We start from the raw sequence: 25,353 nt of genomic DNA on the forward strand, positions 1-25,353 counted from the left end.
AGGTGTTTTTTGGGAATCTGAGACCCCTTCCCTTGACCTGAGTTGACCCAGCAGCCATCAGGGCCAGTTCTTCTGTGACTCCCCACAACTCGCCCCCAGCCCCTGGCAGGGGGACGCCCATCTCTCGTGGTGCTGGGGAGCTAGAAAGTTCTGTGGTCAGTGGGCCAGCCTGGCCTGGCCTGCACTTGGGACAGCCAGCCATGTGCCCGCCGGCCTAGCCCTCAATGAGCCAGTTGTGCTGGGGACAGAGGCACTTTTCTCTTCCCCGGGAGGAGAGGGGGGAACAGTGCCCCCTTTATCCTGGTCCACAGGACAGCCTGTGCCCAAAGCCAGCCCTTTGGAAAGTGGGAAGGGGCTTCCCGTCTGGACGGACGGAGGGAGGGAGGGAGGGAGGGAAGGAGGGCAGCAGGGCCCACCCCTCAACCAATCCTCAGCCTGGCCCAGTTGGGGTTGCATTTTGGACTGGAGAAAAGCGAGATGGAAACAAGTCAGTTGGTTTGGAGGAGACTCTTTTCTGGAGAACAGTCTTTTTCCTTTTAAAAAAAAAAAAAAATTACAAAGGTGTGTCCCCCGGCAGTGCCTGGCCTCAATCTTCTCTAGTAGAAGGAGTCTTTATGACACGTCCTCTGGGGCCAGCCTGCACCTCTCTCCTCACTACTGCCGGTGCCGCCCCTGGCCACAGTTCCCAGAAGACAGGCTTCTGAAGGGAAGGAGGGTGGAACTCAGCTGGGGTTTAATGACCAAACATGCCGCAGGCCTGCCCCCTCCCTAATCCCCTTAAGTGTGAAAACGGAGAAGGGAGAATGCAGGTCTTCAGATTTAATGACTATAGGGCTGCTCCCAAAAGAGGACTAGGCAGGCCAGGGAAAGCCCTGCGTGGGTTGAAATTCCAGGGCCGGGCTCTGCCCTAGCTGAACTCAAGGAGCTTTGGGCCTGCACCTAGTTTGGCAACTACCCGGCGGCTACCTGGCATCTGTGGAGAGGAGGGGTGGTGAGGTCATGACTCATGACATGACAAACACACACACACACCACCTCCCCAACACCCCCCACCTTCCCCGGCTATTCCTGCAGCCTCAGAGGCACGCACAACCTTCTGCACCAGGGCAGCTGAACTGTCATCACAGTGGTATTTATTAAGCACTTACTATGTGCCAAACACTGAGGTTGACATAAGATAATCAGGTCAGATGCAGACCCTGTCCCACCTGGAGCTCACAGCTGAAGGGGGAAGAACAGGTATTTAGTCCCCATTTATGGATGCAGCAGCTGAGGCACAGGGAAGTTAAATGACTTCCCCTTGGGCACGGAGCCAGCAAGTGGTGGAGCTGGGATTAGAACTCAGGTCTCCTGACTCTCAGTCCTGTGTTTTGGAGGCCCAAAAGGAGGAAAGCCCATTTGGGAAGGGTGGGGGTGACCTGGCCACCCTGCCCTAGCCCCGGCCTGCTGTTCTGTGGGCTTGGCTGAGGTCGACGTCCATCACTTAGTTGTGGGAGCTGAGGTGGGCTGGGACACCAGGTCCAGGAGAAAACCCGGGAGCAAGGATGGGGGTTGGGAATTGCCAGCTGCCCCCTTCCCCGGGGTGAGAGGCCCAGAGGGTTAAAAGTCCAATGTAAAGAGGAGGCAGCGATGTAGAGGTGAGCAAGGACAAAAACCCCCAATAACCAGGATCTTCTGTGGTCCCTAAGTCTGAAACAGAATGTTCCAGGAAAGGCAAGGCAAATATTAGCCCAGCCATTTGCCCCGGCCGGAGGGAGGGCTGGTTGGCCGCCTTCCTCAGCTGCTCCCCAGTCACTGGGGCTGCCCTCTTCTGACCTGCTTACGGAGAGAATCTCTTCCCCCTGAGGCTGAGGCCTGGGGAGGAGGCACAGAACCAGGGACTGGCTGTCCTTGATGAGGAAAGGGAGATCTGTAGGGAATCGGGGCAGCTGGGGTGACCCGCTGCAGCAGATATGGTCAGGGTAGCGGCGGCGTTAGCCACGGCCGGGCCAGATGCGTTGGCTCCTTGGCCGATAATTCTAGCAGCTCTTGATAAGGATCCGGATCGGGGAGCAGTGTCCTTGCAAAGCAACTGAGACTAGAGCTTTCCCAGAGAGGAAGGACAGAACCATACTGGCACTGAGGGCGGCTGGGACCTTCAGGATCTGGAGGGGAGAGAGATCTCCTCGCCCCATTATGGGGGGAATCTCAGGGTTCTGACATCACCCCGTCAACCCAAGGGCTCGTCCCCTCCTTGCCCCCCAGCCACGGCAGCAGCAGGGACCTGAGAGCCAGAAAAGGTTGAAGGCTCTCCGAGGACAAACAGGCCATCAGTGAGCAGAATCCCACCCAAGGTCCGTGCCCTGGCCGGGGCTGCCTCAGACAGCTGCCCAGGATCAGCAAGGGTTGGGGGAGGCGTGGGCAAGCGCCCAGCAGGGACTACTGTGCTGGACTATGCTCTCCTTCCCCCTGCCCTTCTCATGACCTGTGAAACTCTGGATCCCTCTGGCACCCAATGATCCACTGGGTGGACCAGACATAAAAAGAGAGGCTGGAAGGCACACAGAGGCCAAAGACGGAAGAAAGCTGAAGGAGATAAAGAGTAGAGGCCGGGGTGGAGAGGAGGCAGTGGGGTCCCTCAGACATGAGCTGTTCAGAGTGCAGATCTAGTGGCTCAGCTTGTATTGTACGAGAAGCAGCGTGGCTCAGTAGAAAGAGCACAGGCTTTGGAGTCAGAGGTCATGGGTTCAAATCCCAGCTCTGCCAATTGTCAGCTGTGTGACTTTGGGCAAGTCACTTAATCAATCAATTGTATTGTACGAGAAGCAGCGTGGCTCAGTGGAAAGAGCACGGGCTTTGGAGTCAGAGGTCATGGGTTCAAATCCCCACTCTGCCACATGCCTGCTGTGTGACCTTGGGCAAGTCACTTCACTTCTCTAAGCCTCAGTTACCTCATCTGTAAAATGGGGATAAAGACTGTGAGCCCCACATGGGACAACTTGATCATCTTGTACCCCCCCTCAGCGCTTAGAACAGTGCTCTGCACATAGTAAGTGCTTAACAAATGCCATTATTATTATTATTATTATTATTATTAAGCGCTTACTGTGTGCAGAGCACTGTACTAAGCACTTAACTTCTCTGGGCCTCAGTAACCTCATCTGTAAAATGGGGATTAAGACTGTGAGCCCCCGTGGGACAACCTGATCACCTTGTAACCTCCCCAGCGCTTAGAACAGTGCTTCGCACATAATAAGCACTTAATAAATGCCATCATTATTATTATTATCTGGAATCGAGAGCTTCCCACGTTCTCTCCAAATTAACCTCAAGTTTCTCCCGTACTGAGGACCCCTGGAGATGCCAGTCCTGGGCTCCCAGATTTGAAGGCCTTTGTTGTGCAAACCCCGTTCCAAAGGGGACCGACCCAAGTCAGAGCAGGGACTACCCAGTCAGATCCCAGGGAGGGGAGGTGGGGGGGGCTGGGGGCTCTTTCTGACCTGCTAGGTCTTTAAAGCCTGCCCCTTCCCAGCCTCTGCTCCCATTTCCCTCCCACCCCCTAAAATGAAAAGTTGGCACCCCCAGTCACAGTTCCCTCACTCCAGAAAGACAGTCGGAGCTGAGCCTCCCCAAATTCACCTGCCCTCCCTGACACACTCCAGGGCCACAAAGCTGAGGCAGGTCCCTTGTCCTTCAGATCCCTCCAAAACCCTCAACTCCTTATGTCAGGTTCACAGAGGGCCCAGTCAGCCTGACCTTGATGCTGTAGCCAAGGAAAAAAACCTTGCTAGTCCTGACCCTTCCTCCTCCTTTCCCCAGGGCAGCATTGGGAGAGCAGTTGCGCTCCCTCTTTGGGATCTCCTCCGGCCTCTGATGACTCAGGTGCTTCCTGGTCCAGCCGGCTCCAGGAGTGCCCTGCGGGAGAGCTGCCAGCAGATGGAATCGGCTGGGCTGCTCCATTGGCTTAAAGACTCGGGAATCTTGGAATTCTGTGCCGGAAGGACCCACCTGAGGTCACTCAGAGGCGCCCCTCTTTCTCCACCGCTCCAGGATGGCTCCTGAACCATTCCAGACACCTAGAGGCTTTGTGCGCTTGCTAATCTTCCCAAAAGGCAATTTCGTAGTCCCCTTGGGAATCCTATTCTGGCTTTCACCACCCGCTGCCAGGAAGTGCTTTCATGAGTCTTGCCTACATCCCTCCTGCTGCAATGCCCTCCCCCACCCCTCCCACCGAGGGTGTAAGGAATCACATGACCAAGGAAATCAGCTTCAGGGGAAGAGCTTTTCTCAGCTGTTTTCACCAGAACCTGAGTCCTCTGCTTCCCTGGGTGCTGCTGCTGGCCATTAAAGAAATCAAGGGCTTCCCAGGACTCTAGTCTTACTGGGGAGCTCTCTCCCCTCACACCTCCTGCTTACCCTACCAGGCCTTCCAAGATTTCTCCCCATTTTACAACTAGGGAAAGCCGGGCCTAGAGGGGAGAACATTGCCCCAGTACTGACCCCATTTCTCAGCCCCTGAGACCCCTTGTGCCCAGAAGGTAGGGGCACCTCTCTGGACTTGCTGCCCAGGGAGGCTCCAAGCGCTTAGTACAGTGCTCTGCACACAGTAAGCACTCAATAAATACAATTGATTGATTGATTGATTGAGCAGATGGAGGCACAGAGCACCCAGAAATGGACAGGAGTGGCCAGCAGACACTGGTGACTCGCTCTACATCTTGGCCTGATTTAGCTGGGCTAAAGGCCTGGGGAGGTGGTTAGGCATACCCGACCTGCCAGGCAACCGAGGGCAAGGGATTGTGCCCGGTGGTGGCTCCTGAACCGGCCGCACGGCCTGAGGATGGAGGCAGGAAGTCTCGGCTGAGGAGGTCGCCCAGGGCACCTGATGAGTAGTCTAGGTTGGCAGGGCTGTAAGGAAACCAGTAACTAGGGGCCCCTGGGCAGGGCAGGAAAGGAGGAGTGGAAACTCTTGGTTTCCCTCAAGGTTTCTACAGCCCCAGCAGAGCTTATCCTCAGCAACTGCCCCGGCTGAGGCCACTAGGATCCTGCTGCCCTAGGGCTCCACTCAGTTGGTCAAACTCAGACCCCGACACAGTCAGGGAGACGGGGCAGTTCCCAAGTTGGCTGAAGTAAGCAGAGCCGGAGTCCTGCCTGTGATGTCGGTTCTGCCCGGCTGCCAGTCCGGTCTCTGCACTGCTTCCTGCTCCTGCCTTCTTGCAGCCCTCCCGATTTCTCCTAACTCCATTATGGTCTTGATGCCAGGCACTAACACCCCTCCGGAGGGCTGGTCTCACCCTGGCCTGGGGCACACCCTGGGTGGATTTCTCCCGGGCTCTGTGGGGTTTTTGTGTGTGTGTGTGTGCGTATCGAGGAGGTGGAGCAGGAGGGCATGTGTGTGCAGAGTAGTGACTCTGTATACTTCCCTGTGAGTCTGAATGTGGCAGGTTGTAGGGGATGGATATGCTGCAGAGTCTTCGTTACATTTCCAGTCTACGCTCCATGCTTCCCTTGGGGCCCCTAGGACTTCCATTCTCATGTAGGCCCCCGATCCCTTTTCCCCAGCTTTGCTCTGGGCCCCTGAGTGAGCTTCCTCCCTCTCCCCCTCAGGTCCCCCAGGCCAAGCTTTAGATGTTGTGTTCTGCCTCTTCCTGCCAGGGGCTGTCTCCTCGGGACCTCTCAGAGGGGATGTGGGAAAGGATGGGATTGGGAGTTTCTGCAGGGAACAGCAAGGAGAGGCACCTGGTCCCATAGTAAATTCTCTAGGTCCCAACCCTCGAGTCTGCTCTTCCTCCGATCCCTGGGGCACCCAACACCGTCCCCTGGTAAACAGGCTTTTCCCACATTAAGCCAAGCTAGTGTCCTGGGCCCTGACCCCAGCCCTTTCCTTCTCAACCCCTACTCTACCTTCTCTTCCTCGGCCTTCTCAGCTTCTATTCCTTGGCCTCCTCATCTCCTTCTTCCCCCTCCCCTGGAACTGTTTCCTGGATCTCTCCCAACCCAGCTCTTGGAGACAGGGAGGCGAGTCCCATCCAGCCTGACCTCCGCTGTCCTTGGGCCCCCCCATCCCCCCCTCAGGATGCCTGTTGTCTCTCACAGGGCTTGTGGAGCTCAGGAGAACATTGTCTCCTAGGAAAGAGGAGACTGAGCTCCACGCTCCTGGGCCTCCAGTTCCACCTTCCCGGGGCCCAGCTGTCCTGCCCAGCCCTTCCTCCTCCTCCCTGGGGCCGATGCAGGAGTGGGGTGGAGAGGAGCAGAGCCTGGGGATGAGGAGTCTGCTAGACCCTTTAAGGAGTTCTTGAGGATGAAAGGGCCAGGGCAGCTCGGGGAGAAGCTGAGCGGTTGGGCGAGGGGATGGGGGCACTGGCAGTTGTGGCAAGACCCCGGGACACCAACAGTTGTGGCCCCAGGTCTTAGCTCCGGCCTTCCAGCCAACATCCTGGGTGACCTTGAGTCAGGCCCTGCTCCTACCTGGAGCTGTTTGCTGTTCAGGAGGCTCAGGAGGTGGGTCTTCCCTAAGGAGGGATTTGGGAGGCTGCAGGGTCAGAACTCATGGTGGGGAATGCTGGATGGACACGGGGGAGCCCAAATGCGGAAAGAGAATCAGCAGAAGGATGGTTGGCCTGATGGGGGGAAGGGGAGGGACGGCGCTGGGAGCGGAAGTCTCAGCTTTTCCCTCACCGGGGAAGGGAAGGGGTGGCTCGGGGGCTGGGCTGTTCACCGCCCCTCGTTTCCAGCCCCCCAAACCACACGTCCTGGAAATGTGGGGAAGCCATCCCTTCTCTGCCGGTGCCCTCTGTGCCCCCACACGGCTCTGGTGGGATCCCTGCATCTTCACCTGCCGGGCAGGGTCCGGTTGGTCTCCGGCCTACCCCGCTGGCCAAGAGGGAGGGTGGTAGGGTGGGAGGGGCAGGATCCCTCCTGCCTCCATCTCTTCCCGGTGGAATTCCCCTGCAAATTGGGGAGAGGCGCAGGCCAGGTGCACGGCGGGGAAGAAAGAGTTAATCTTCTCTTGGCTTTATTATTTTTTTTTCCCCCGCCTTGGCAATGACAGCATTGTCTGGGCTTTGGGCTGCAGCGGCAAGGAGGAAGGGAATGGAGGGGAGAGGAAGGAGGGCAGAAGGTGGAAGCCCATCCTTTGTACTGTAAGCCCACTATGGGCAGGGATTGGCTCCCCGTATTGCTGAATTGTACTTTCCAAGCGCTCCGCACACAGTGAGCGCTCGATCCATAAATGAATGCCCATCCAGGGTGCCCGGCGCCCTTTAAAAGGCAGCGCTGCCCTGCCTCTCCTCAATCAATCAATCAATCGTATTTGAGCGCTTACTGTGTGCAGAGCACTGTACTAAGCGCTTGGGAGGTACAAGTTGGCAACAGAGAGGAAGGACGGGGTGGCTTTATTTATGTATTCGTTTGTGGGAGGGGGTGAAGGCATGAGCGCCCCTGCCTGACCTCAGCCCCTCGGACTTGTTGCCAACTTGTGCTTCCCAAGCGCTTAGTCCAGTGCTCTGCACACAGTAAGCGCTCAATAAATACGATTGATTGATTGACTTTTTTTTCTGGTGGTGGGGGCCAACCCCGGCCCCAGCGGGCTGCTAAATCTGTCTCTGGGCAGAAGCCCCGACAGGAAACAATGCGCCGAGGCAGCAGGGAGAGGGGTAAGCCCCCCACCCCCCAACACACACACACCACACATACACAAACACACAATGCAGCAAATAAATGTCCACCCATTCCACGGCCGGGGTTGGGTCTCCCTACCTTCATGTCGTTGACGATGGCCTGGAAGAGGCCCCCCAGGGCGCCGCACTCCTTGTCCACCGTCTCCATGGTGGGACAGGACAGTCCTGGGAGAGGCAGAGGGGGACGGGAGGGGAGAGGAGGCCCCCCCAACGGTGCCCACAAAACCTGGGCCTCCTCCTTCTTCTTCTTCTCCTCCTCCTCCTCCTCCTCCTTCTCCCGGCTCAGAGGCCGGAGGGCCTCCGGCCTGGGCCGGCCATCCTCCGGGGGTCCGTCCGCAGCGACGGGCGACCGAGGCGAGCGGTAACCCGAGCCCTGGAGCCTCCGAATCACGTGGCGACCGGGGGGAGAGGGTGGGCCACTGGCAGGGCGGGGCCGAGCCGGGCTAGCAGCCCTTTCAGATGGGAGCCCCGCCCCTCCCCGGCTTGACCGGTTTGGTGAGCTCCGAGGGGGGGCCCGGGTTTGGGGGGCGCTCCCTCCTTTCACCCTTTTACATTCATCAGGGAAATTGCCTTACTTGGGACCCCAATCAATCAATCAATCAATCATCAATCGTATTTATTGAGTGCTGACTGTGTGCAGAGCACTGGACTAAGAGCTTGGGAAGTCCAAGTTGGCAACATAGATGATGATGGCATTTATTAAGCGCTTACTATGTGCAAAGCACTGTTCTAAGCCCTGGGGGATCAATCAATCAATCGTATTTATTGAGCGCTTACTATGTGCAGAGCACTGTACTAAGCGCTTGGGAAGTACAAATTGGCATCACATAGAGACAGTCCCTACCCAACAGTGGGCTCACAGTCTAAAAGGGGGAGACAGAGAACAGAACCAAACATACCAACAAAATAAAATAAGTAGGATAGAAATGTACAAGTAAAATAAATAGAGTAATAAATATGTACAACCATATATACATATATACATATATATATGTATATATATATATACATATATACATATATACAGGTGCTGTGGGGAAGGGAAGGAGGTAAGACGGGGGGATATACAAGTTGATCAGATTGTCCCACGGGGGGCTCACAGTCTTCATCCCCATTTTCCAGATGAGGGAACTGAGGCCCAGAGAAGTGAAGCGACTTGCCCAAAGTCACACAGCTGACAAGTGGCAGGGCCGGGATTTGAGCCCATGACCTCTGACTCCAAAGCGTGGGATCTTTCCATTGAGACACGCTGCTTCTCCGAGAGACAGTCCCTACCCAAACAGTGGGCTCACAGTCTAGAATCAATCGATCAGTCGTGTTTATTGAGCGCTGACTGTGTGCAGAGCCCTGGACTAAGCGCTTGGGAAGTCCAAGTTGGCAACATAGAGAGACGGTCCCTACCCAACGGTAGGCTCACAGTCTAGAATCAATCAATCAATCAATCGTATTTATTAAGCACTGATTGTGTGCAGAGCACTGGACTAAGCACTTGGGAAGTCCAAGTTGGCAACATAGAGAGACGGTCCCTACCCAACAGTGGGCTCACAGTCTAGAATCAATCAATCAATCAATCGTATTTATTAAGCGCTGACTGTGTGCAGAGCACTGGACTAAGCACTTGGGAAGTCCAAGTTGGCAACATAGAGAGACGGTCCCTACCCAACAGTGGGCTCACAGTATAGAATCGATCAATCAATCAATCAGTCATATTTATGGAGCGCTGACTGTGTGCAGAGCACTGGACTAAGCGCTTGGGAAGTCCAAGTTGGCAACATAGAGAGACAGTCCCTACCCAACAGTGGGCTCACAGTCTAGAATCAATCAATCAATCGTATTTATTGAGCATTTACTGTGTGCAGAGCACTGGACTAAGTGCTTGGGAAGTCCAAGTTGGCAACATAGAGAGACAGTCCCTACCCAACAGTGGGCTCACAGTCTAGAATCAATCAATCTCCTTCCCCTCCCCACAGCACCTGTATATATGTTTGTACAGATTTATTACTCTATTTTACTTGTACGTATTTACTATTCTATTTATTTTGTTAACGATGTGGATTTTGCTGTAATTCTTTTTGTTTTGAGGACTTGACACCTGTCCACATGTTTTGTTTTGTTACCTGTTACCAACTTGGACTTCGCAAGTGCTTAGTGCAGTGCTCTGCACGGAGGAAGCGCTCAATAAATACACTTGAATGAATGAATGAATGAATCAGTCAATCGTATTTATTGAGCGCTTACTGTGTGCAGAGCACTGGACTAAGCGCTTGGGAAGTCCAAGTTGGCAACATAGAGAGACGGTCCCTACCCAACAGTGGGCTCACAGTCTAGAAGGGGGAGACAGAGAACAAAACCAAACATATTAACAAAATAAAATGAATAGAATAGATATGTACAAGTAAAATAGAGTGATAAATATGTACAAACATATATACATATATACAGGGGCGCTTAACTCCTGGGGTTAAGGGCTTAATTAATAATGGCATTTATTAAGTCTCCTAGACTGTGAGGTAGGGACCCCTCCTCCCCCTCTTCATCCCCCCCCACTTTACCTCCTTCCCTTCTCCACAGCACCTGGATATATGTATAGATGTTTGTACGGATTTATTAGTCTCTTTATTTACTTGTACATATCTATTCTGTTTATTTTATTTTGTTTGTTCTCTGTCTCCCCCTTCTATAATAATAATGATGATGGCATTTATTAAGCACTTACTATGTGCAAAGCACTGTTCTAAACACTGGGGGGATACAAGGTGATCAGGTTGTCCCACGGGGGGGCTCACAGTCAACCCCCATTTTACAGATGACGTAACTGAGGCCCAGAGAAGCGAAGTGCCTTGCCCAAGGTCACACAGCTGACAATTGGCAGAGCCGGGATTTGAACCCACGACCACTGACTCCAAAGCCCGGGCTCTTTCCACTGAACCACGCTGCTTCTAGACTGTGAGCCTGCTGTTGGGTAGGGACTGTCTCTATATGTTGTCAACTTGGACTTCCCAAGTGCTTAGTACAGTGCTCTGCACACAGTAAGCGCTCAATAAATACGATTGAATGAATGAATGAATGAATGAAGCACTTACTATGTGCCAAGCACTGTTCTAAGCGCTGGGGGGGATAGAAGGTGATCAGGTGATCAGGTGATCAGCGCTTAACAAATGCCATTATTATCATTATTAACCAACTCACGCTGCCGCTCCTCCTCCTCCTCCTCTTAATGATGGCATTTATTAAGCGCTTACTATGTGCAAAGCACTGTTCTAAGTGCCGGGGAGGTTACAAGGTGATCAGGTTGTCCCACGCAGGGTGCACCGTCTTCATCCCCATTTTCCGGATGAGGGAACTGAGGCACAGGGAAGTTAAGTGGCTTGCCCAAAGGCACACAGCTGACAAGTGGCGGAGCCGGAATTTGAACCCATGACCTCAGACTCCAACGCCCAGGCTGTTTCCAGTGAACCACACTACTACGACTACCACCATCACCAGCACCACAGGGGGATTCATTCATTCATTCATTCTACTGTATTTATTGCTTACTGTGTGCAGAGCACTGTACTAATCAATCAATCAATCGTATTTATTGAGCGCTTACTGTGTGCAGAGCACTGTACTAAGCGCTTGGGAAGTCCAAGTTGGCAACATATTGAGACACTCCCTACCCAACAGTGGGCTCACAGTCTAAAAGGGGGAGACAGAGAACAAAACCAAACATACTAACAAAATAAAATAAATAGAATAGATATGTACAAATAAAATAAAATAAATAAAATAAAAATAAAATAAAATAAAATAAAATAAAATAAAATAAAAATAAAAATAAAATAAAAATGAAATAAAAATAAAATAAAATAAAAATAAAATAAAATAAAATAAAAATAAAATAAAATTAAAATAAAATAAAATAAAAATAAAATAAAATAAAATAAAATAAAATAAAAATAAAATAAAATAAAAATAAAATAAAAATAAAATAAAATAAAAATAAAATAAAATAAAAATAAAATAAAATAAAATAAAATAAAATGGGAAGTACAAGTCGGCAAAATATAGAGACAATCCCTACCCAACAACGGGCTCACAGTCTAGAAGGGGATGACTGGGAAGGTTAACTGGGCCCAGGAGGCAGGGGACACCTTCCACACGGGGAGGTCTCCGTGTCCAAGTGGCCCTTCTCCTTCAGGGGGTAGCCCCTGACTACCTCTTTTGGCCGGGATTTAGCCCCGGCTCCCAGTTGACCGGCTCGAGGGCCGCGGCCTTGTCACTCCCTGGCCGTCTCCAGTAGCCCGGGGAGGGACGTTGCTTCAGTCGGCCAGTGGTATTTATTGAGCGCTTACCGGATCCGCAAACCGTACTCGGCCCTTTCCATCTGCTGCCGCTGCTTCAATTCTTTTCCTAGGCCTGCACGGTCATACCTAGTGAAGGTCACATCTCCTCAATCAATCCATCGTATTTATTGAGCGCTTACTGTGTGCAGAGCACTGTACTGAGCGCTTGGGAAGTACAAGTTGGCAACATATAGAGACGGTCCCTACCCAACAGTGGGGAGGCCTTCCCCTCTTAAGCCTTCATTTCCCTGGCCCCCTTTCTCTACTGCATCATCTGCAGAAAAGAGGCAGCGTGGCTCAGCGGAAAGAGCATGGGCTTTGGAGTCAGAGGTCATGGGTTCAAATCCCGGCTCCGCCAACTGTCAGCTGTGTGACTTTGGGCCAGTCACTTAACTTCTCTGTGCCCCAGTTACCTCATCTGTAAAATGGGGATGAGGACTGTGAGCCCCCCGTGGGACAACCTGATCACCTTGTAACCTCCCCAGTGCTTAGAACAGTGCTCGGCACATAGTAAGCCATTAATAATGGTATTAATAATTAATAAGTAGTATTATATAATAATCATTAATAATAAATAATAAGAGTAATAATTAGCCATTAGTAATTAATGCCATTATTATTTTTATTCTTATTACCTGTGCATTTGGATCTGTGACCTCTGGGCATGCAGTATTCCCCCCACCCTCAGCCTCGCAGCACTTATGTACATACCTATAAATTATACATTCTAAACTATTTATTTATATTAGTCTGTCTCCCCTTCTAGACTGTTAAGTTCATTGTGGGCAGGGAATGCATCTACCAACTCTCGCATTATACTCTTCCAAGCGCTTATGGCGTAATGGAAAGAGCACGGACCCAGGATTCAAAAGGTCATGGGTTCTAATCTTTCCAGCCACTCATCTGCTTTGTGACTGTTTGACCTTGAGTAAGTCACTCCACTTTTCTGAACCTCAGTTATCTCCTCTGTAAAATGGGGATGGAGACAGCCAGCCCCATATGGGACAGAAATTGTGCCCAACCTGATTTCCTTGGAACCACCCCAGCGTTTCATACAGTGCCTGGAACATAGTAAGCGCTTCACAAATATCACAATTATTAGAAGCATAATGGCCTAGTGGTAAAAGCACAGGTTTAGGAGTCAGAAGACATGGGTTCTAATTCCTGCTCTGCCACTTGTCTGCTGTGTGACCTTGGGGAAGTCACAACTTCTCCATGCCTCAGCTACCCCATCTGTAAAATAGGGATTAAGACCCTGAGCACCATGTGGGACAGGGACTGTTTCCATTACCTTGTATCTACCCCAGTGTTTAGAATGGTCCTTGGCACAGAAGTGCTTAACAAATATCATAGTTATTATTATTACGGTGCCCTACACACAGTAGGCACTCAATAAATACCACTGATTGATTGATACCCACAAAAATACCCAAGAAGCAGGCACTTCGATAACACAAACATACGTGGACCATGGCCACATCCACTTCAGAGGAAAACCCTCTATCAATCAATCGTATTTATTGAGCGCTTACTGTGTGCAGAGCACTGTACTAAGCGCTTGGGAAGTACAAGTTGGCAACATATAGAGACGGTTCCTATCCAACAGTGGGCTCGACTCCCCTGACCCAGAAGTGACAGAGGGTTGGAAGGAGACAGAGCCTTGGATAACTGTTGGGCTGGTGGGTCGTGCTCTATCAATCTATCGGTGGTATTTACTGAGCACTTACTGTGTGCAGAGCACTGTATTAAGGGCTTGGGAGGGTACGATACTGGCAGGGATGCCCTACCTCCACACACACAAGATGATCAACGATTTTATGGAGCTGGTCTGGGCCTCTGCGGGGAAAAGAACCAACTAATGAGAAAGATCCGAGGGGGCGATCAAGCCGACAAGATTCCAGGAGAACAGGAGGAAGGAGGAGGAGTCTGGATAAATTATACAGGTGCCGATCCCCAACTGGAATGCCTTCAGCTTGGAATTCCGAATGAACTCTCTCCCCCGCCCTCCACGTACCTGTGGCTCCGAATTCAGTATTTGGAGCAGGCAGATTTCCCAGAGGATGGGGAACGGAATAACCACGCTCCGAGATCTAGTTCCTTTCCTGAGGAGCTCCAAGCACCGCCACCATCATGGAGAAGCAGCATGGCCTGTTGCATAGAGCATGGGCTTGGGAGTCAGAAAGACCTGGGTTCTAATCCCAACTCTGCCACTTGTCTGCTGTGTAGCCTTGGGTAAATCACTTTGCCGCTCTGTGCCTCAGTTACCTCATCTGTAAAATGAGGATTAAGACTGTGAGTCCCTGTGTGAGACAGGAACTGTGTCCAACCCAGTTCGTTTGTACCTATACCAGCGCTTAGCACAGTGCCTGGCACATAGGCAGTGCTTAGCAAATACCACAATTATCATTGTAATAATTTGGTGGCCCTTGAAAAAAGGCTATTTGGAGCTGGAACGATAGGGCCCTGTCCTCATCCTCAAAGTGAGGCGGGTGCCAAAGGATTTCCTGCCACCAGGCTCTCCAGGACATTTTCCAAGACCACCAGTTGGCCAGGGTCATAGGTTCTCCCTTAGATAGTACCTGGAGAGGTGGGCAGGAAAAAAAGAGACGATAAAGCAGCGTGGTCTAGCGGAAAGAGCACGGGACCGGGAATCAGAGGACTTGGGTTCTAATCCCAGCTCTGCTACCTGCCTGCTGTGTGTGCTTCTCTAGACTGTCAGCTCATCTCTAGACTGTTAGCTCGTTGTGGACAGGGAACGTGTCTGTTATATTGTCCTCTCCAAAGCGCTTAGTACAGTGCTCTGCTCACGGTAAATGCACAATAAATACGATTGGCTGATGGACTGTGTGGCTGCGGGCAAGTCTCTTCACTTCTCTGCGCTTCATCTGTGAAGGGGGGATGGTTTGTGAGCCCCACGTGGGGCATGGACTGTGTCCAAACTGATTAGCTTGTACCTTCGCCAGTGCTTAGTAGAGTAACTGGCACGTAGTAAGCGCTTAACGGATACCATAAAAAAACCCATCAGGGCCTGGAAATACATATCATTACAGTCCGTAAGTTCCTCCTATCTGCCGGTTTAGTGTCTTGTCTTCCTTGCTCCTCTCCCCCTCGTCCCCCTCTCCATCCCATCTTACCTCCTTCCCTTCCCCGCAGCACCTGTATATATGTTTGTACATATTTGTTACTCTATTTATTTATTTATTTTACTTGTACATATCTATTCTATTTATTTTATTTTGTTAGTATGTTTGGTTTTGTTCTCTGTCTCCCCCTTTTAGACTGTGAGCCCACTGTTGGGTAGGGACTGTCTCTATATGTTGCCAACTTGGACTTCCCAAGCGCTTAGTACAGTGCTCTGCACACAGTAAGCGCTCAATAAATACGATTGATTGATTGATTGCTCCATTGGAAACTCCTTGAGCGCAGGGGATCGAGTCCGCTGATTCCTACCGGATTCTCAAATGCTTTAACACAGTGGCCCGCACGCAGTAGACTCTCAGATACCAATACTGGGTCCAGTGGAGTCAGAGACCAGTGCCTTGTTCCGGGCTTTTGAGCGAGATGCTTAATGAATAAGCATTTTAGACTGTGTCTCCCCTTTTAGACTGTGAGCCCACTGTTGGGTAGGGACTGTCTCTATGTGTTGCCAATTTGTACTTCCCAAGCGCTTAGTACAGTGCTCTGCACATAGTAAGCGCTCAATAAATACGATTGATTGATTGATTGAATACCGTTTAGCCGACTGCACGCAAGCAACCAGGGGAGTTAGTCTTCACTCCAACCTTCAGTAGCATCCAGCACCCCGGCCTGCCACTCCCACCACCCCCTCCTTCCTGGGGGGCGGCGGGGGTCTGGCCTTTGCATTTCCTGTCCTAAAGTGTGATCCATCGTGGCCCGGTGAATTATTAGGCAGCTGCCGTGTTCCATCTCAGAGGTGTCCGCCAGCAGCACTGCAGTGGTTGTGCTGGAATGATTCACCCCTTCCCCAAGAGTTTGTGCACAGGAAGAGGAGGAGGAGGAGGCTTAGTGGGGTGAGAGGAGCGGCGATGAGGAGGCCCAAAAATCTCCCGACTCACTCTACTTGGCTCTTTATGGTTCCAGACTCATAAAACTGAACTGCGGGGCCCCGGGGGAGCCGAGCGAAGAGCGTGGGAGCCATGCGTGGTCCATTTTCACACCCACCTGGTGTACAGGCTGAATTCAGGCCCCAGCGCTGCACTCGGAGCTGTACTGGCGGGGAGCGAGCCACTCGGTGAACCCCCAAACCGACGGTGCCCCGAGGCAAGGCTGGGAAACGAGGCGCAGTACGGCCGGCCGGCGTCGCCGGGTCCTGCTCTGAGTTGGACGAGGAGAAGTCAGTGATTGCGCCTATCTCTGACACAGACCAGAGACGAGAGAAAGCCAGCCAGGCGCAGCTGCTTCTCCTCACGCAGGGGTGGGAAGAGGATCTGGGGTTATTGCCTCGGGCCCAGGTCTATGAATTGGGCACTCACCCACGGGAATTAAAACACAGAATCCCCAAGAGACCCGATTAGATGCCAGGCTGTGGTGAGGGCACGGTAGCTAGACTGTAATAATAATAAAGTTGGTATTTGTTAAGCGCTTACTATGTGCAAAGCACTGTTCTAAGCGTTGGGGTAGATACAAGGTGATCAGGTTGTCCCATGTGGGGCTCACAGTCTTCATCCCCATTTTACAGATCAGGGAACTGAGGCCCAGAGAAGTTAGCATGGCTCAGTGGAAAGGGCATGGGCTTTGGAGTCAGAGGTCATGGGTTCGAACGCCCCCTCCGCCACACGTCTGCTGTGTGACCTTGGGCAAGTCACTTCTCTGAGCCTCAGTTCCCTCATCTGTAAAATGGGGATTAAGACTGTGAGCCCGCCGTGGGACAACCTGATCACCTTGCATCCCCCCCAGCGCTTAGAACAGTGCTTTGCACATTGTAAGCGCTTAATAAATGCCATTAAAAAAAAAGTGACTTGCCCGAAGTCACCCAGCTGACAAGTGGCGGAGCTGGGATTTGAACTCATGACCTCTGACTCCAAAGCCCGGGCTCTTTCCGCTGAGCCATGCTGCTTCCCCTGTAAGCTCCACGTGGGCACGGAACATGTCTACCAACTCTGCTGTAGTGTACGCTGCCAAGCGCTTAGTACAGTGCCCTGCACACCGCTGTCAATAAGTACCGCGATTGAGGGGGTGGATAAGGGGCCAGTCTATCCCACTGGGAGACCCTCCATTATACCAGTCTGGGTGGGGGGAAGGAGCGGTACGAGGAGGTGCTACATACAAGATCAGGTCAGCCCAGATCTTGGGGAACTCCCTCTGTCCTAGACGCCTGTTTTCCACTTACGCCCTGAGCTCTGACAGGACACTCACAGTTGAGGGAGAGCTTGCCTCCTGGCTGGTGGCAGTTTACAGCTTGCCATAACCTTTCACTAATCCCTGTTCCTACAGATTGATCACTCTATTGATTTGACTCGTACATATTGACAGTTCTATTTATTTTACTTTGTTAATATGTTTTGTTTTGTTGTCTTTCTCCCCCTTCTAGACTGTGAGCCCGCTGTCGGGTAGGGACTGTCTCTATATGTTGCCAACTTGTACTTCTCAAGCGCTTAGTACAGTGCTCTGCACACAGTAAGCGCTCAATAAATACGATTGAATGAATGAATCCCCCCACCCTACTTCCTTCCCCGCCCCACAGCACCGTATATATGTATATATGTTTGTACGTACTTATTACTCTATTTATTTACTTATTTTATTTGTACATATTTATTCTATTTATTTTAGTTTGTTAATATGTTTTGTTTTGTTGTCCGTCTTCCCCTTCTAGACTGTGAGCCCACTGTTGGGTAGGGACCGTCTCTAGATGTTGCCAACTTGTACTTCTCAAGCGCTTAGTACAGTGCTTTGCACATAGTAAGCGCTCAATAGATACGACTGAATGAATCCCCCCCAGCCCTACCTCCTTCCCCTCGCCACAGCACCTGTATATATGTTTGTACATACTTATTACTCTATTTATTTATTTTATTTGTACATATTTATTCTATTTATTTTAGTTTGTTAATATGTTTTTTTTGTTTGTATATGTTTGTACAGATTGATTACTCTATTTTGCTCGTACATATTTACTATTCTATTTATTTTATTTTGTTAATATGTTTTGTTGTCCATCACCCCCTTCTAGACTGTGAGCCCGCTGTCGGGTAGGGACCGTCTCTAGGTGTTGCCAACTTGTACTTCCAAAGCGCTTAGTACAGTGCTCTGCACACAGTAAGCGCTCAATAAATACGATTGAATGAATGAATGAATGAATCTCATGGTTACTCACCTACTGCTGTCTTTCACTTTGAGCAAGCCACAACCATATTCTAAATCTGTTTTTTTTAAATGGTATTTGTTAAGCCCTTACTATGTGCCAGGCATTGTACTAAGCGCTTAAGTAAATATAAGCTAATCAGGTTGGGCACAGTCCATGTCCCGCATGGGGCTCACAATATTTTTTTTTTATGCTCCTTTTACACAAGAGGTAACTGAGGCACAGATTATTTAAATGACTCAGCCAAGGTCACATGGCAGACAAGTGGGCGGAGGTGGAATTAGAACCCAGGTACCACTGCTTTCTTCCTCAGCCCAGTGGGGATCCTGCCCATTGCCCCTGGGCAGAGTTGAGAAGTTTGTGTCTTTTTCCCAACCTGGGCTGACAAATCCAAAAGCTTTCGGTCTTTTTCCTGAACCTCCCTGGCTTTTGGAGCCCTCGCCATCTCCACTCCCTTGGGTTGGTTTACAGACTGGCTCCAATTTACTTCAATAAAGTCCATCCCCAGCTGGGGGAATCTGTTTTCTGCCCCGTTTCTCTTAACTCCGAGCGGCTGGAAGTGCGAGCTCTGGCTATCAGAAAGCATCCAGCTAGAGATGCCTGGGTACCTCTTGGCCGGATATCATAAAAGACAAGAAATGTAACCTGATAACATGTTTTGTACAGAGCCCAGCGCTTTTTGATGGTGACGATGGCAGAGGGCATCAAACCAATCTATCTCACCGTGAACGAACGGCATTTATTGAGAGCTGATTCCGGGGAAGGAACGGTACAGGGTGGTCGGGGTGGGGGAGAGACAGGGAGTCCTTGCCTTGTGATTCTCTCCTAAGAGGACTACATCCCAAGACTGCAGGTCCTTCGGCAAGCTGGAACATGGCAACGAAGCGACCTACCCCGTTTTCAACAACGGAAGCCAGTCCAAACTGGATCAGACCAATGGCCTAACCAGCCCGGCCTTGGGATTCTGACGGTGCCAATGAGAAGCAGCACAGTGCGGTGGATGGAGCACGGCCTTGGGGGTCAGAAGGTCACGGGTTCTAATCCCAGCTCAGCCATTTGTCTGCTGCGGGACCTTGGGCGAGTCACTTCGCTTCTCTGTGCTCAGTTACCTCCTCTGTAAAATGGGGATTGAGACGGGGAGCCCCACGCGGGACAGGGGCTGTACGCAACTTGATTTGCTGGTATCCCCCCCGGCGCTCAGAACAGTGCCTGGCACATGGTAAGTGCTTACTGAATACCCTAATTATGATACTGGGAAGAATCGGGGCTGGTTGGTCACAGACATAGGTATGAACTCCCTGATCCCCTATGTTTTCCTTCCGTACCCCCAAATTTCCCGTCTAGTGGAAAATTTTGTTGCAGACTACTATTCTGTGAATTTATCCACCAACGTTTTTGGCCGGCACAACTCGGTGTGGTTAGAAATACCTTACGCGCGCCACCCGCTGCATGAAGAAGTGTTTTTTCCTTTGGTTCCGAATCTATCGGCCTCAACAAATGTCCCTTGATCCCAGCGTGTAGGGTTTGGTGAACGGCAGTTCGGGGCCTTCCACGTCCAACCCTTTCCGGGTCGAGTAGCTGTCGATCGGGCCCCCACCAGACGTGGCCCTAACCTTTTCAGTCTGTCCTCAGGTGGAAGCGTCTCCAACACCTCCTTAGTCATTTCGACTGTCCTTCTCTGAACTTGCTTCAGCTCCGCCGTGCCCTTCCAAGATGAGGAACCATCATTAGGTACTCAGGGCAAAATGAAGGCCCTGAGTTAGGAGAGCTGAAGGAGGAGAGACGGGCAGATGGCAGGCAACTCCCGATTTCTGAGGTTGGGTTCCTCTCCTGGACTGTTTTGGGAGCCCCTTGGGCAGCCACCCATGCTCGAGAGAGTCAGTGGGCATTTGCTGGGCAGGGAAGAGGCCCATTCCCCGAGGCAGGGGGTGCGTATGCCCCTTCTGCCCTAATCAGGCGTGTCACCCTGTCCTATAGGATAGTTAAGGAGTCAGAACAAAGGGAATCCACACTTGGGAGGGGGCTTAGCCAGGGTTACTTGCTCCTGGCCACATTCCAGACAGGGCCAGGGTGGGAGCGAAGAGGAGAGGGGAAAGGGCATTTTGCAAAGGAGCAGCAAAACTGCCGCCGCTGCAGCAGCGGCAGGGAGGGGCGGTTGTAGAATTTGCCAACATTCCTTTATTGGGACATGGGAGATTTCCATCAGTCAGTATCAAGCCCTGTGCTCTGGCTGGACGCGGCTCTGGGACCAAAGCCTAGCTATGTATACACTCCGTGTGTACATACGGAGAGCGAGAAATCCAGGAGAGGAGGGCGGACTGAGCTTCGTTACGAATCAGGAGAGGACAGGGACAAATAGAAAGAGGCTATTTCTGGAGAAGGGTATGAGAGGCTGAGGACCCGGGACGCCCCCATAAGTGAGAGCAATGATCCGGCTGGTCTAGAGGGCTCCACAAAGCTGCTCGCCCCACCCTGGGAGAGCAAACGGGAACAGATATCGGCACGACCTGCTCACCGCTTTCCCCCTTAAGGAGCCGGTGCCAGGGGGAAGGGTGGGGAGGTGGGGAGAGGGAGAAGGGATGCGTGTGCCTGGAAAGGGCGTGCGAGTTTCGGGGAGAGGAAGGTGGGCACTGCTCCCTGTCTCCACTGCCTCCCCCCGGGGCCATCAGTGATAGAGCCTGAGGCCAGGCATCTTCCTCGGGACTCTCCCGCTTCCGTGCCTCCTCCCCGCACCAGGCTCACCGGGTCCCTGAGCCACGAACGGATGCCCAGAAGCCATCCCTGCCCACGTGTCTCTGTGGACGAGGGGCTCAGAGAATGATCTTGCGGTCCAGGTGGTCCCCACGTCCGCTCCGCTGGTGCCTCACTTCCAGGTGCTTGTTCTGGACTTTCTCAAAGTGCCGTAGCAGCTCCACGTAGTCGATGCTGGGGGGGTCCGCCTGGCGGGAGGCTGGGGCAGCCTGCGCATCCTCCCTGGGAGAGGAGGAGCAGAGGGAGATCAACAGACAGTAGACGCAGACAAGGAGTGGGCGGAAGTCCGGTTTCCCTGCGGACACTGGGAGTGGCACTGGAGGAGCCGGACCATTTCCCCACCTCAAGCGGGGAGACAGAGCTGCGAGGCGCAGGAAGGAAAGCGGGCTCTGAGGGGCCGAGAGCTCCGATGGTCAAGGCTCCTCCTTTACCATACTCTGAAATTCACATTTTAAGATGACAAGACACCAGCAATGTTTTAGAAGTCCCTTCTTCGCAGGCCTCAGCATCCTCCTCGGTTACGAGGTACGCGGGGGCTTGGAGCAGACCCAGCTGTAGGAGAACAACTTTGGTCGGGGGCCCGAGGGGTCGGGTTGTTGATACCTCGTCATGGGGTGCTCCCAGACCGAGGGCAGAACTCAGGGCCCGTGGGATTGTAGACAAAGTCCAGAGCCCACGGCTGCAGCATTCGCTGCAGGGAGCATTTCCTGTTTACGAGTCTCTCTCGGCCTGGGGGGCGGCTGGACCGGCGGTGGATCAGGAAGCCTTTTGGGGCCCTGGAATGGACTGGGCCTTGGCTCCTCTACAACCCGGCCGAGTTTCCGGGGACGAACCGCAGGCCGGGGTCAGAGGTGGGGAAGGTGGGTCTGGGGGTGTCGGAGAACAGGCCCGGCAGCTGAAGCCAACTTAAAAGCTCCAACCAACAGCAAGAGGCTCTGCTTAGAGGCAGCCACACATCGCCTCCCCTGAACCCCTTTCCCGCCCACGCTCTTTGGGCCAGCCCCCATTCCCCTTTTTAACGGTAAGCACTTACTATGTGCCAGGCTCGGTACTAATTTCTGGGGTAGACGCAAGACAGTCAGGCTGGACTCAGTCTAGACTGTAAGCTCGTTGTGAGCAGGGAATGTGTCTGTTGTATTGTACTCTCCAAAGCACGCTTAGTGCAGTGCTCTGCACCCAGTGAGTGTTCAATAAATACTACTGACTGACATAGTTTGTGTCCCACATGGGACTCACAGTATTAATCCTCATTTTACAGGTGAGGGAACTGAGGCACAGAGAAGTGACTCGCCCAGGGTCAAACAGCCAGTACACAAGTGGTGGAATCAACATTAGAAGCCAGGTCCTTCTGACGTCCAGGCCTGTGTCCTATCCATTAGGCCATGCTGCTTCTCTGCCGTTCCTCTCCTCCACAAGTCCCAATCCTCCTCCTGAGCCCTGCCTGATTCTACCCTTCTGACTGGGTTGTTTCTCTCCTGGGTCCCACTTCAGCCTCCCAAATTTGGGCAAGCCCTGCATCTGTCCTCCCAGGAAAAGCTACTCCCCGTTCCTGTTCGGCCCCCTAAAGTAGAACCATGGTCAAAGAGATTAAGTCACCAATCAACCAATCAACAACATTTACTGAGTGCTTACGCTGTGCAGAACACTGAACTAATTGCCTGGGAGAGTACAATAGGGAGAGTAATAATAATAATAATAATGGCATTTATTAAGCGCTCACTATGTGCAAAGCACTGTTCTAAGCACTGGGGAGGTTACAAGGTGATCAGGTCGTCCCACGGGGGGTTCACAGTCTTAATCGCCACTTTACAGATGAGGGAACTGAGGCCCACAGAAGTGAAGTGACTTGCCCGAAGTCACACAACTGACAGTTGGCGGAGCCGGGATTTGAACCCATGACCTCTGACTCCAAAGCCTGGGATCTTTCCGCTGAGCCATGCTGCTTCTCTAGGAGACATGCTCCCTGCCCTCAAGGAGTTTACTATCTAACAGAGGCAGAAACTAAAATAAATTACAGGTGGGGAGAAACAAGAGAATTTAAAATATATACACAAGTGCTACCAGGATGGGGAAGAAGGGAGATGAGCCACTCATCCTGTCCCGCCTGCATCAACCTCCTTGCTGACCTCCCAGCCTCTGGGCTCTACCCTCTCCTGTCCATGCTTCACTCTGCTGCCTGGATCATTTTTCTACAGAAACATTCAGGACACGTCTTCCCACTCCTTACAAAACTCCTGGGTTGCCCATCCACCTCCGCATCAAACAAAAATTCCTCACCATTGGCTTTAAAGCACTCAATCATCTTGCCCCCTCCTACCTCACCTTGCTACTCTCTTACTACAACCCAACCCACCCACTTCACTCCTGATGTTAACTTTCTCACTGTGCTTCGCTGTCATTCATTCATTCATTCAATCGTATTTATTGAGCGCTTACTGTGTGCAGAGCACTGTACTAAGCGCTTGGGAAGTACAAGTTGGCAACATCTACCTCACCACAGACCCCTCGCCCAAGTCCTGCCTCTGACCTGGAATACCCTTCCTCCTCAAATCCGACAATCACTCTCCCCGCCTTCAAAGCTTTGTTGAAGGCACGTCTCCTCCAAGAGGCCTTCCCTAAGTCCCCCTTTCCTCTTCTCCCACTCCCTTCCGCGTCACCCTGACTTGCTCCCTGTTCTTTCCCCCATCCAGCCCCACAGCACTTATGTAAATATCTATAATTTATCTGTATGGGTGTCTGTCTCCACCCATCTAAGCTCCTTGTGGGCAGGGAATGTGTCTGTTTATTGTTGTATTGTCCTCTCCCAAGCGCTTAGTACAGTGCTCTGCACACAGAAAGCAATTGATAAATACGAGTGAATGAATGACTGAGTAGGTTGCCTTGAGAAGAGTGAAATATGTGAGCTGAGGTGTGGGAAAGGAGTGAGGATAAGTTATGGGAAGATGGCCAATCTGGTTTAGGGATGGTGACTAATTTTCATCTGCGTAGTTTTTTCCTGCTTTTAGTACAGTGTTTGGTACACGGCAAATATTTAATAAATACTATTACTACGGCTACCATTCTGTCCCCCTAGTACTGTTTGCTTTGTGCAAGGCAAGAAACTGCAGTTTGTCTCCTTCCTTATGTGCTGGGCTGACCTCTGGGAAGAATCTCTTATATTAAGACCCCATGTGGGGACAGGGGCCATGACTAATCTGATTGTACTGTATCTACCCCAGTGGTTAGAACAATATTTGGCACTCAGTAAGAGCTTAACAAACATCATGGTCATTTTTATTATTGTTATTATTTGGATGGGATGTGGCCACTACTAGAGCAGGCCCCGGCTTCCAGGCCCACAGGACACAGTGGCCCCATTTGGGGGCCAGAGTGGAAGGGAGACCAATCGATCAATCTATTGTATTTATTGCGCGTTTACTATGTGCAGAGCATTCATTCAGTCGTATTTATTGAGCGCTTACTGTGTGCAGAGCACTGGACTAACAGCAGTGTACTAAATGCTTGGGATAGTACAATATAACAGAGTTGGGAGATAATTCCCAACCTCAGGCGAAGATGGCGGAGACTCGCCTCACAGGATTAGCTGGGCCCAACCTCCCCGTGGAAAGGTCCGGCATCCTGATGCCCATCGGGAAGGATCAGACAACTGAGTTTTGAGTTTCCTTGGGATCCTGTCTCCACAGCACTGAAGCACTTACCAGTGGCAAGCCACAGGAACCCTTGGGGTGTGGCTTCTTGCTCTGACAGAGACTGCACACCAGTTATGCTGGGTGTGGAGTCCCGTGGGGGCCTTTCCCACCCTGGACTCCAGGCTGCTTGCGCCTAGGCCCAAGATTCCTGGACACTTTCTTTCCAACCTCTGTCAGCTCAACAGTCAAAGACCCTAAAGGAGCTGGCTTCTTAGAATGCCTTATTGCACAGCCCTCTTGGAGGCAATGAGGCTGTATGCCCTGTGACCTGCCCCCCAAAACATCAGCTCCCTTGGCTGCCCTGATTTTCTGGGTTAGGAGGGAGAGAGGGCTGAGGGTGGAGTGGAAACAGAGCAGTTGGATTCCTCAAGTAACTGTAGCTGCCGCCCCTTCCCCCCGATCTCTAGGATTCTCGCTAACTAAGCAGGAAAAGGGGGCCCTAGGAAGGTTCTTCCCTCCCTTAGGGACTCTTGGGGTGAGGCCCCAACTGCCCTGGTTGGATGTCTAGGACTGGGACCTCTGTGGCGTCCGGGAAGATGGGGTTAAGCCCCATCCCTAACACCCCAGTGACCCAGTTTCGGGGTGGGGGGGCTGCTGCTAGCCCC

The 25,353-nt window shown here is 51.9% G+C and overlaps 2 protein-coding genes across 7 annotated transcripts in view; both read right to left on the reverse strand.

Annotated features, from left to right (window-relative positions):
* Positions 1–8,017, reverse strand: part of MTSS2 (MTSS I-BAR domain containing 2) — a 41,199-nt gene extending 33,182 nt beyond the window's left edge. For all 6 annotated transcript variants that reach the window (XM_038753549.1, XM_038753547.1, XM_038753546.1 and 3 more), the window contains exon 1: positions 7,738–8,017. In XM_038753549.1, coding sequence (XP_038609477.1) covers positions 7,738–7,806 — 69 coding nt within the window. In that variant the 5' untranslated portion in view covers positions 7,807–8,017. The remainder of the gene's footprint in view (positions 1–7,737) is intronic.
* Positions 8,018–19,027: 11,010 nt separating this feature from the next.
* VAC14 (VAC14 component of PIKFYVE complex) overlaps positions 19,028–25,353 on the reverse strand; it is a 177,446-nt gene continuing 171,120 nt past the window's right edge. Inside the window, exon 19 of the mRNA XM_038753808.1 lies at positions 19,028–21,281. Coding sequence (XP_038609736.1) covers positions 21,119–21,281 — 163 coding nt within the window. The 3' untranslated portion in view covers positions 19,028–21,118. The remainder of the gene's footprint in view (positions 21,282–25,353) is intronic.

The sequence above is a fragment of the Tachyglossus aculeatus genome, chromosome 11, assembly GCF_015852505.1.
Source record: "Tachyglossus aculeatus isolate mTacAcu1 chromosome 11, mTacAcu1.pri, whole genome shotgun sequence".
Lineage (NCBI taxonomy): Eukaryota > Metazoa > Chordata > Mammalia > Monotremata > Tachyglossidae > Tachyglossus > Tachyglossus aculeatus.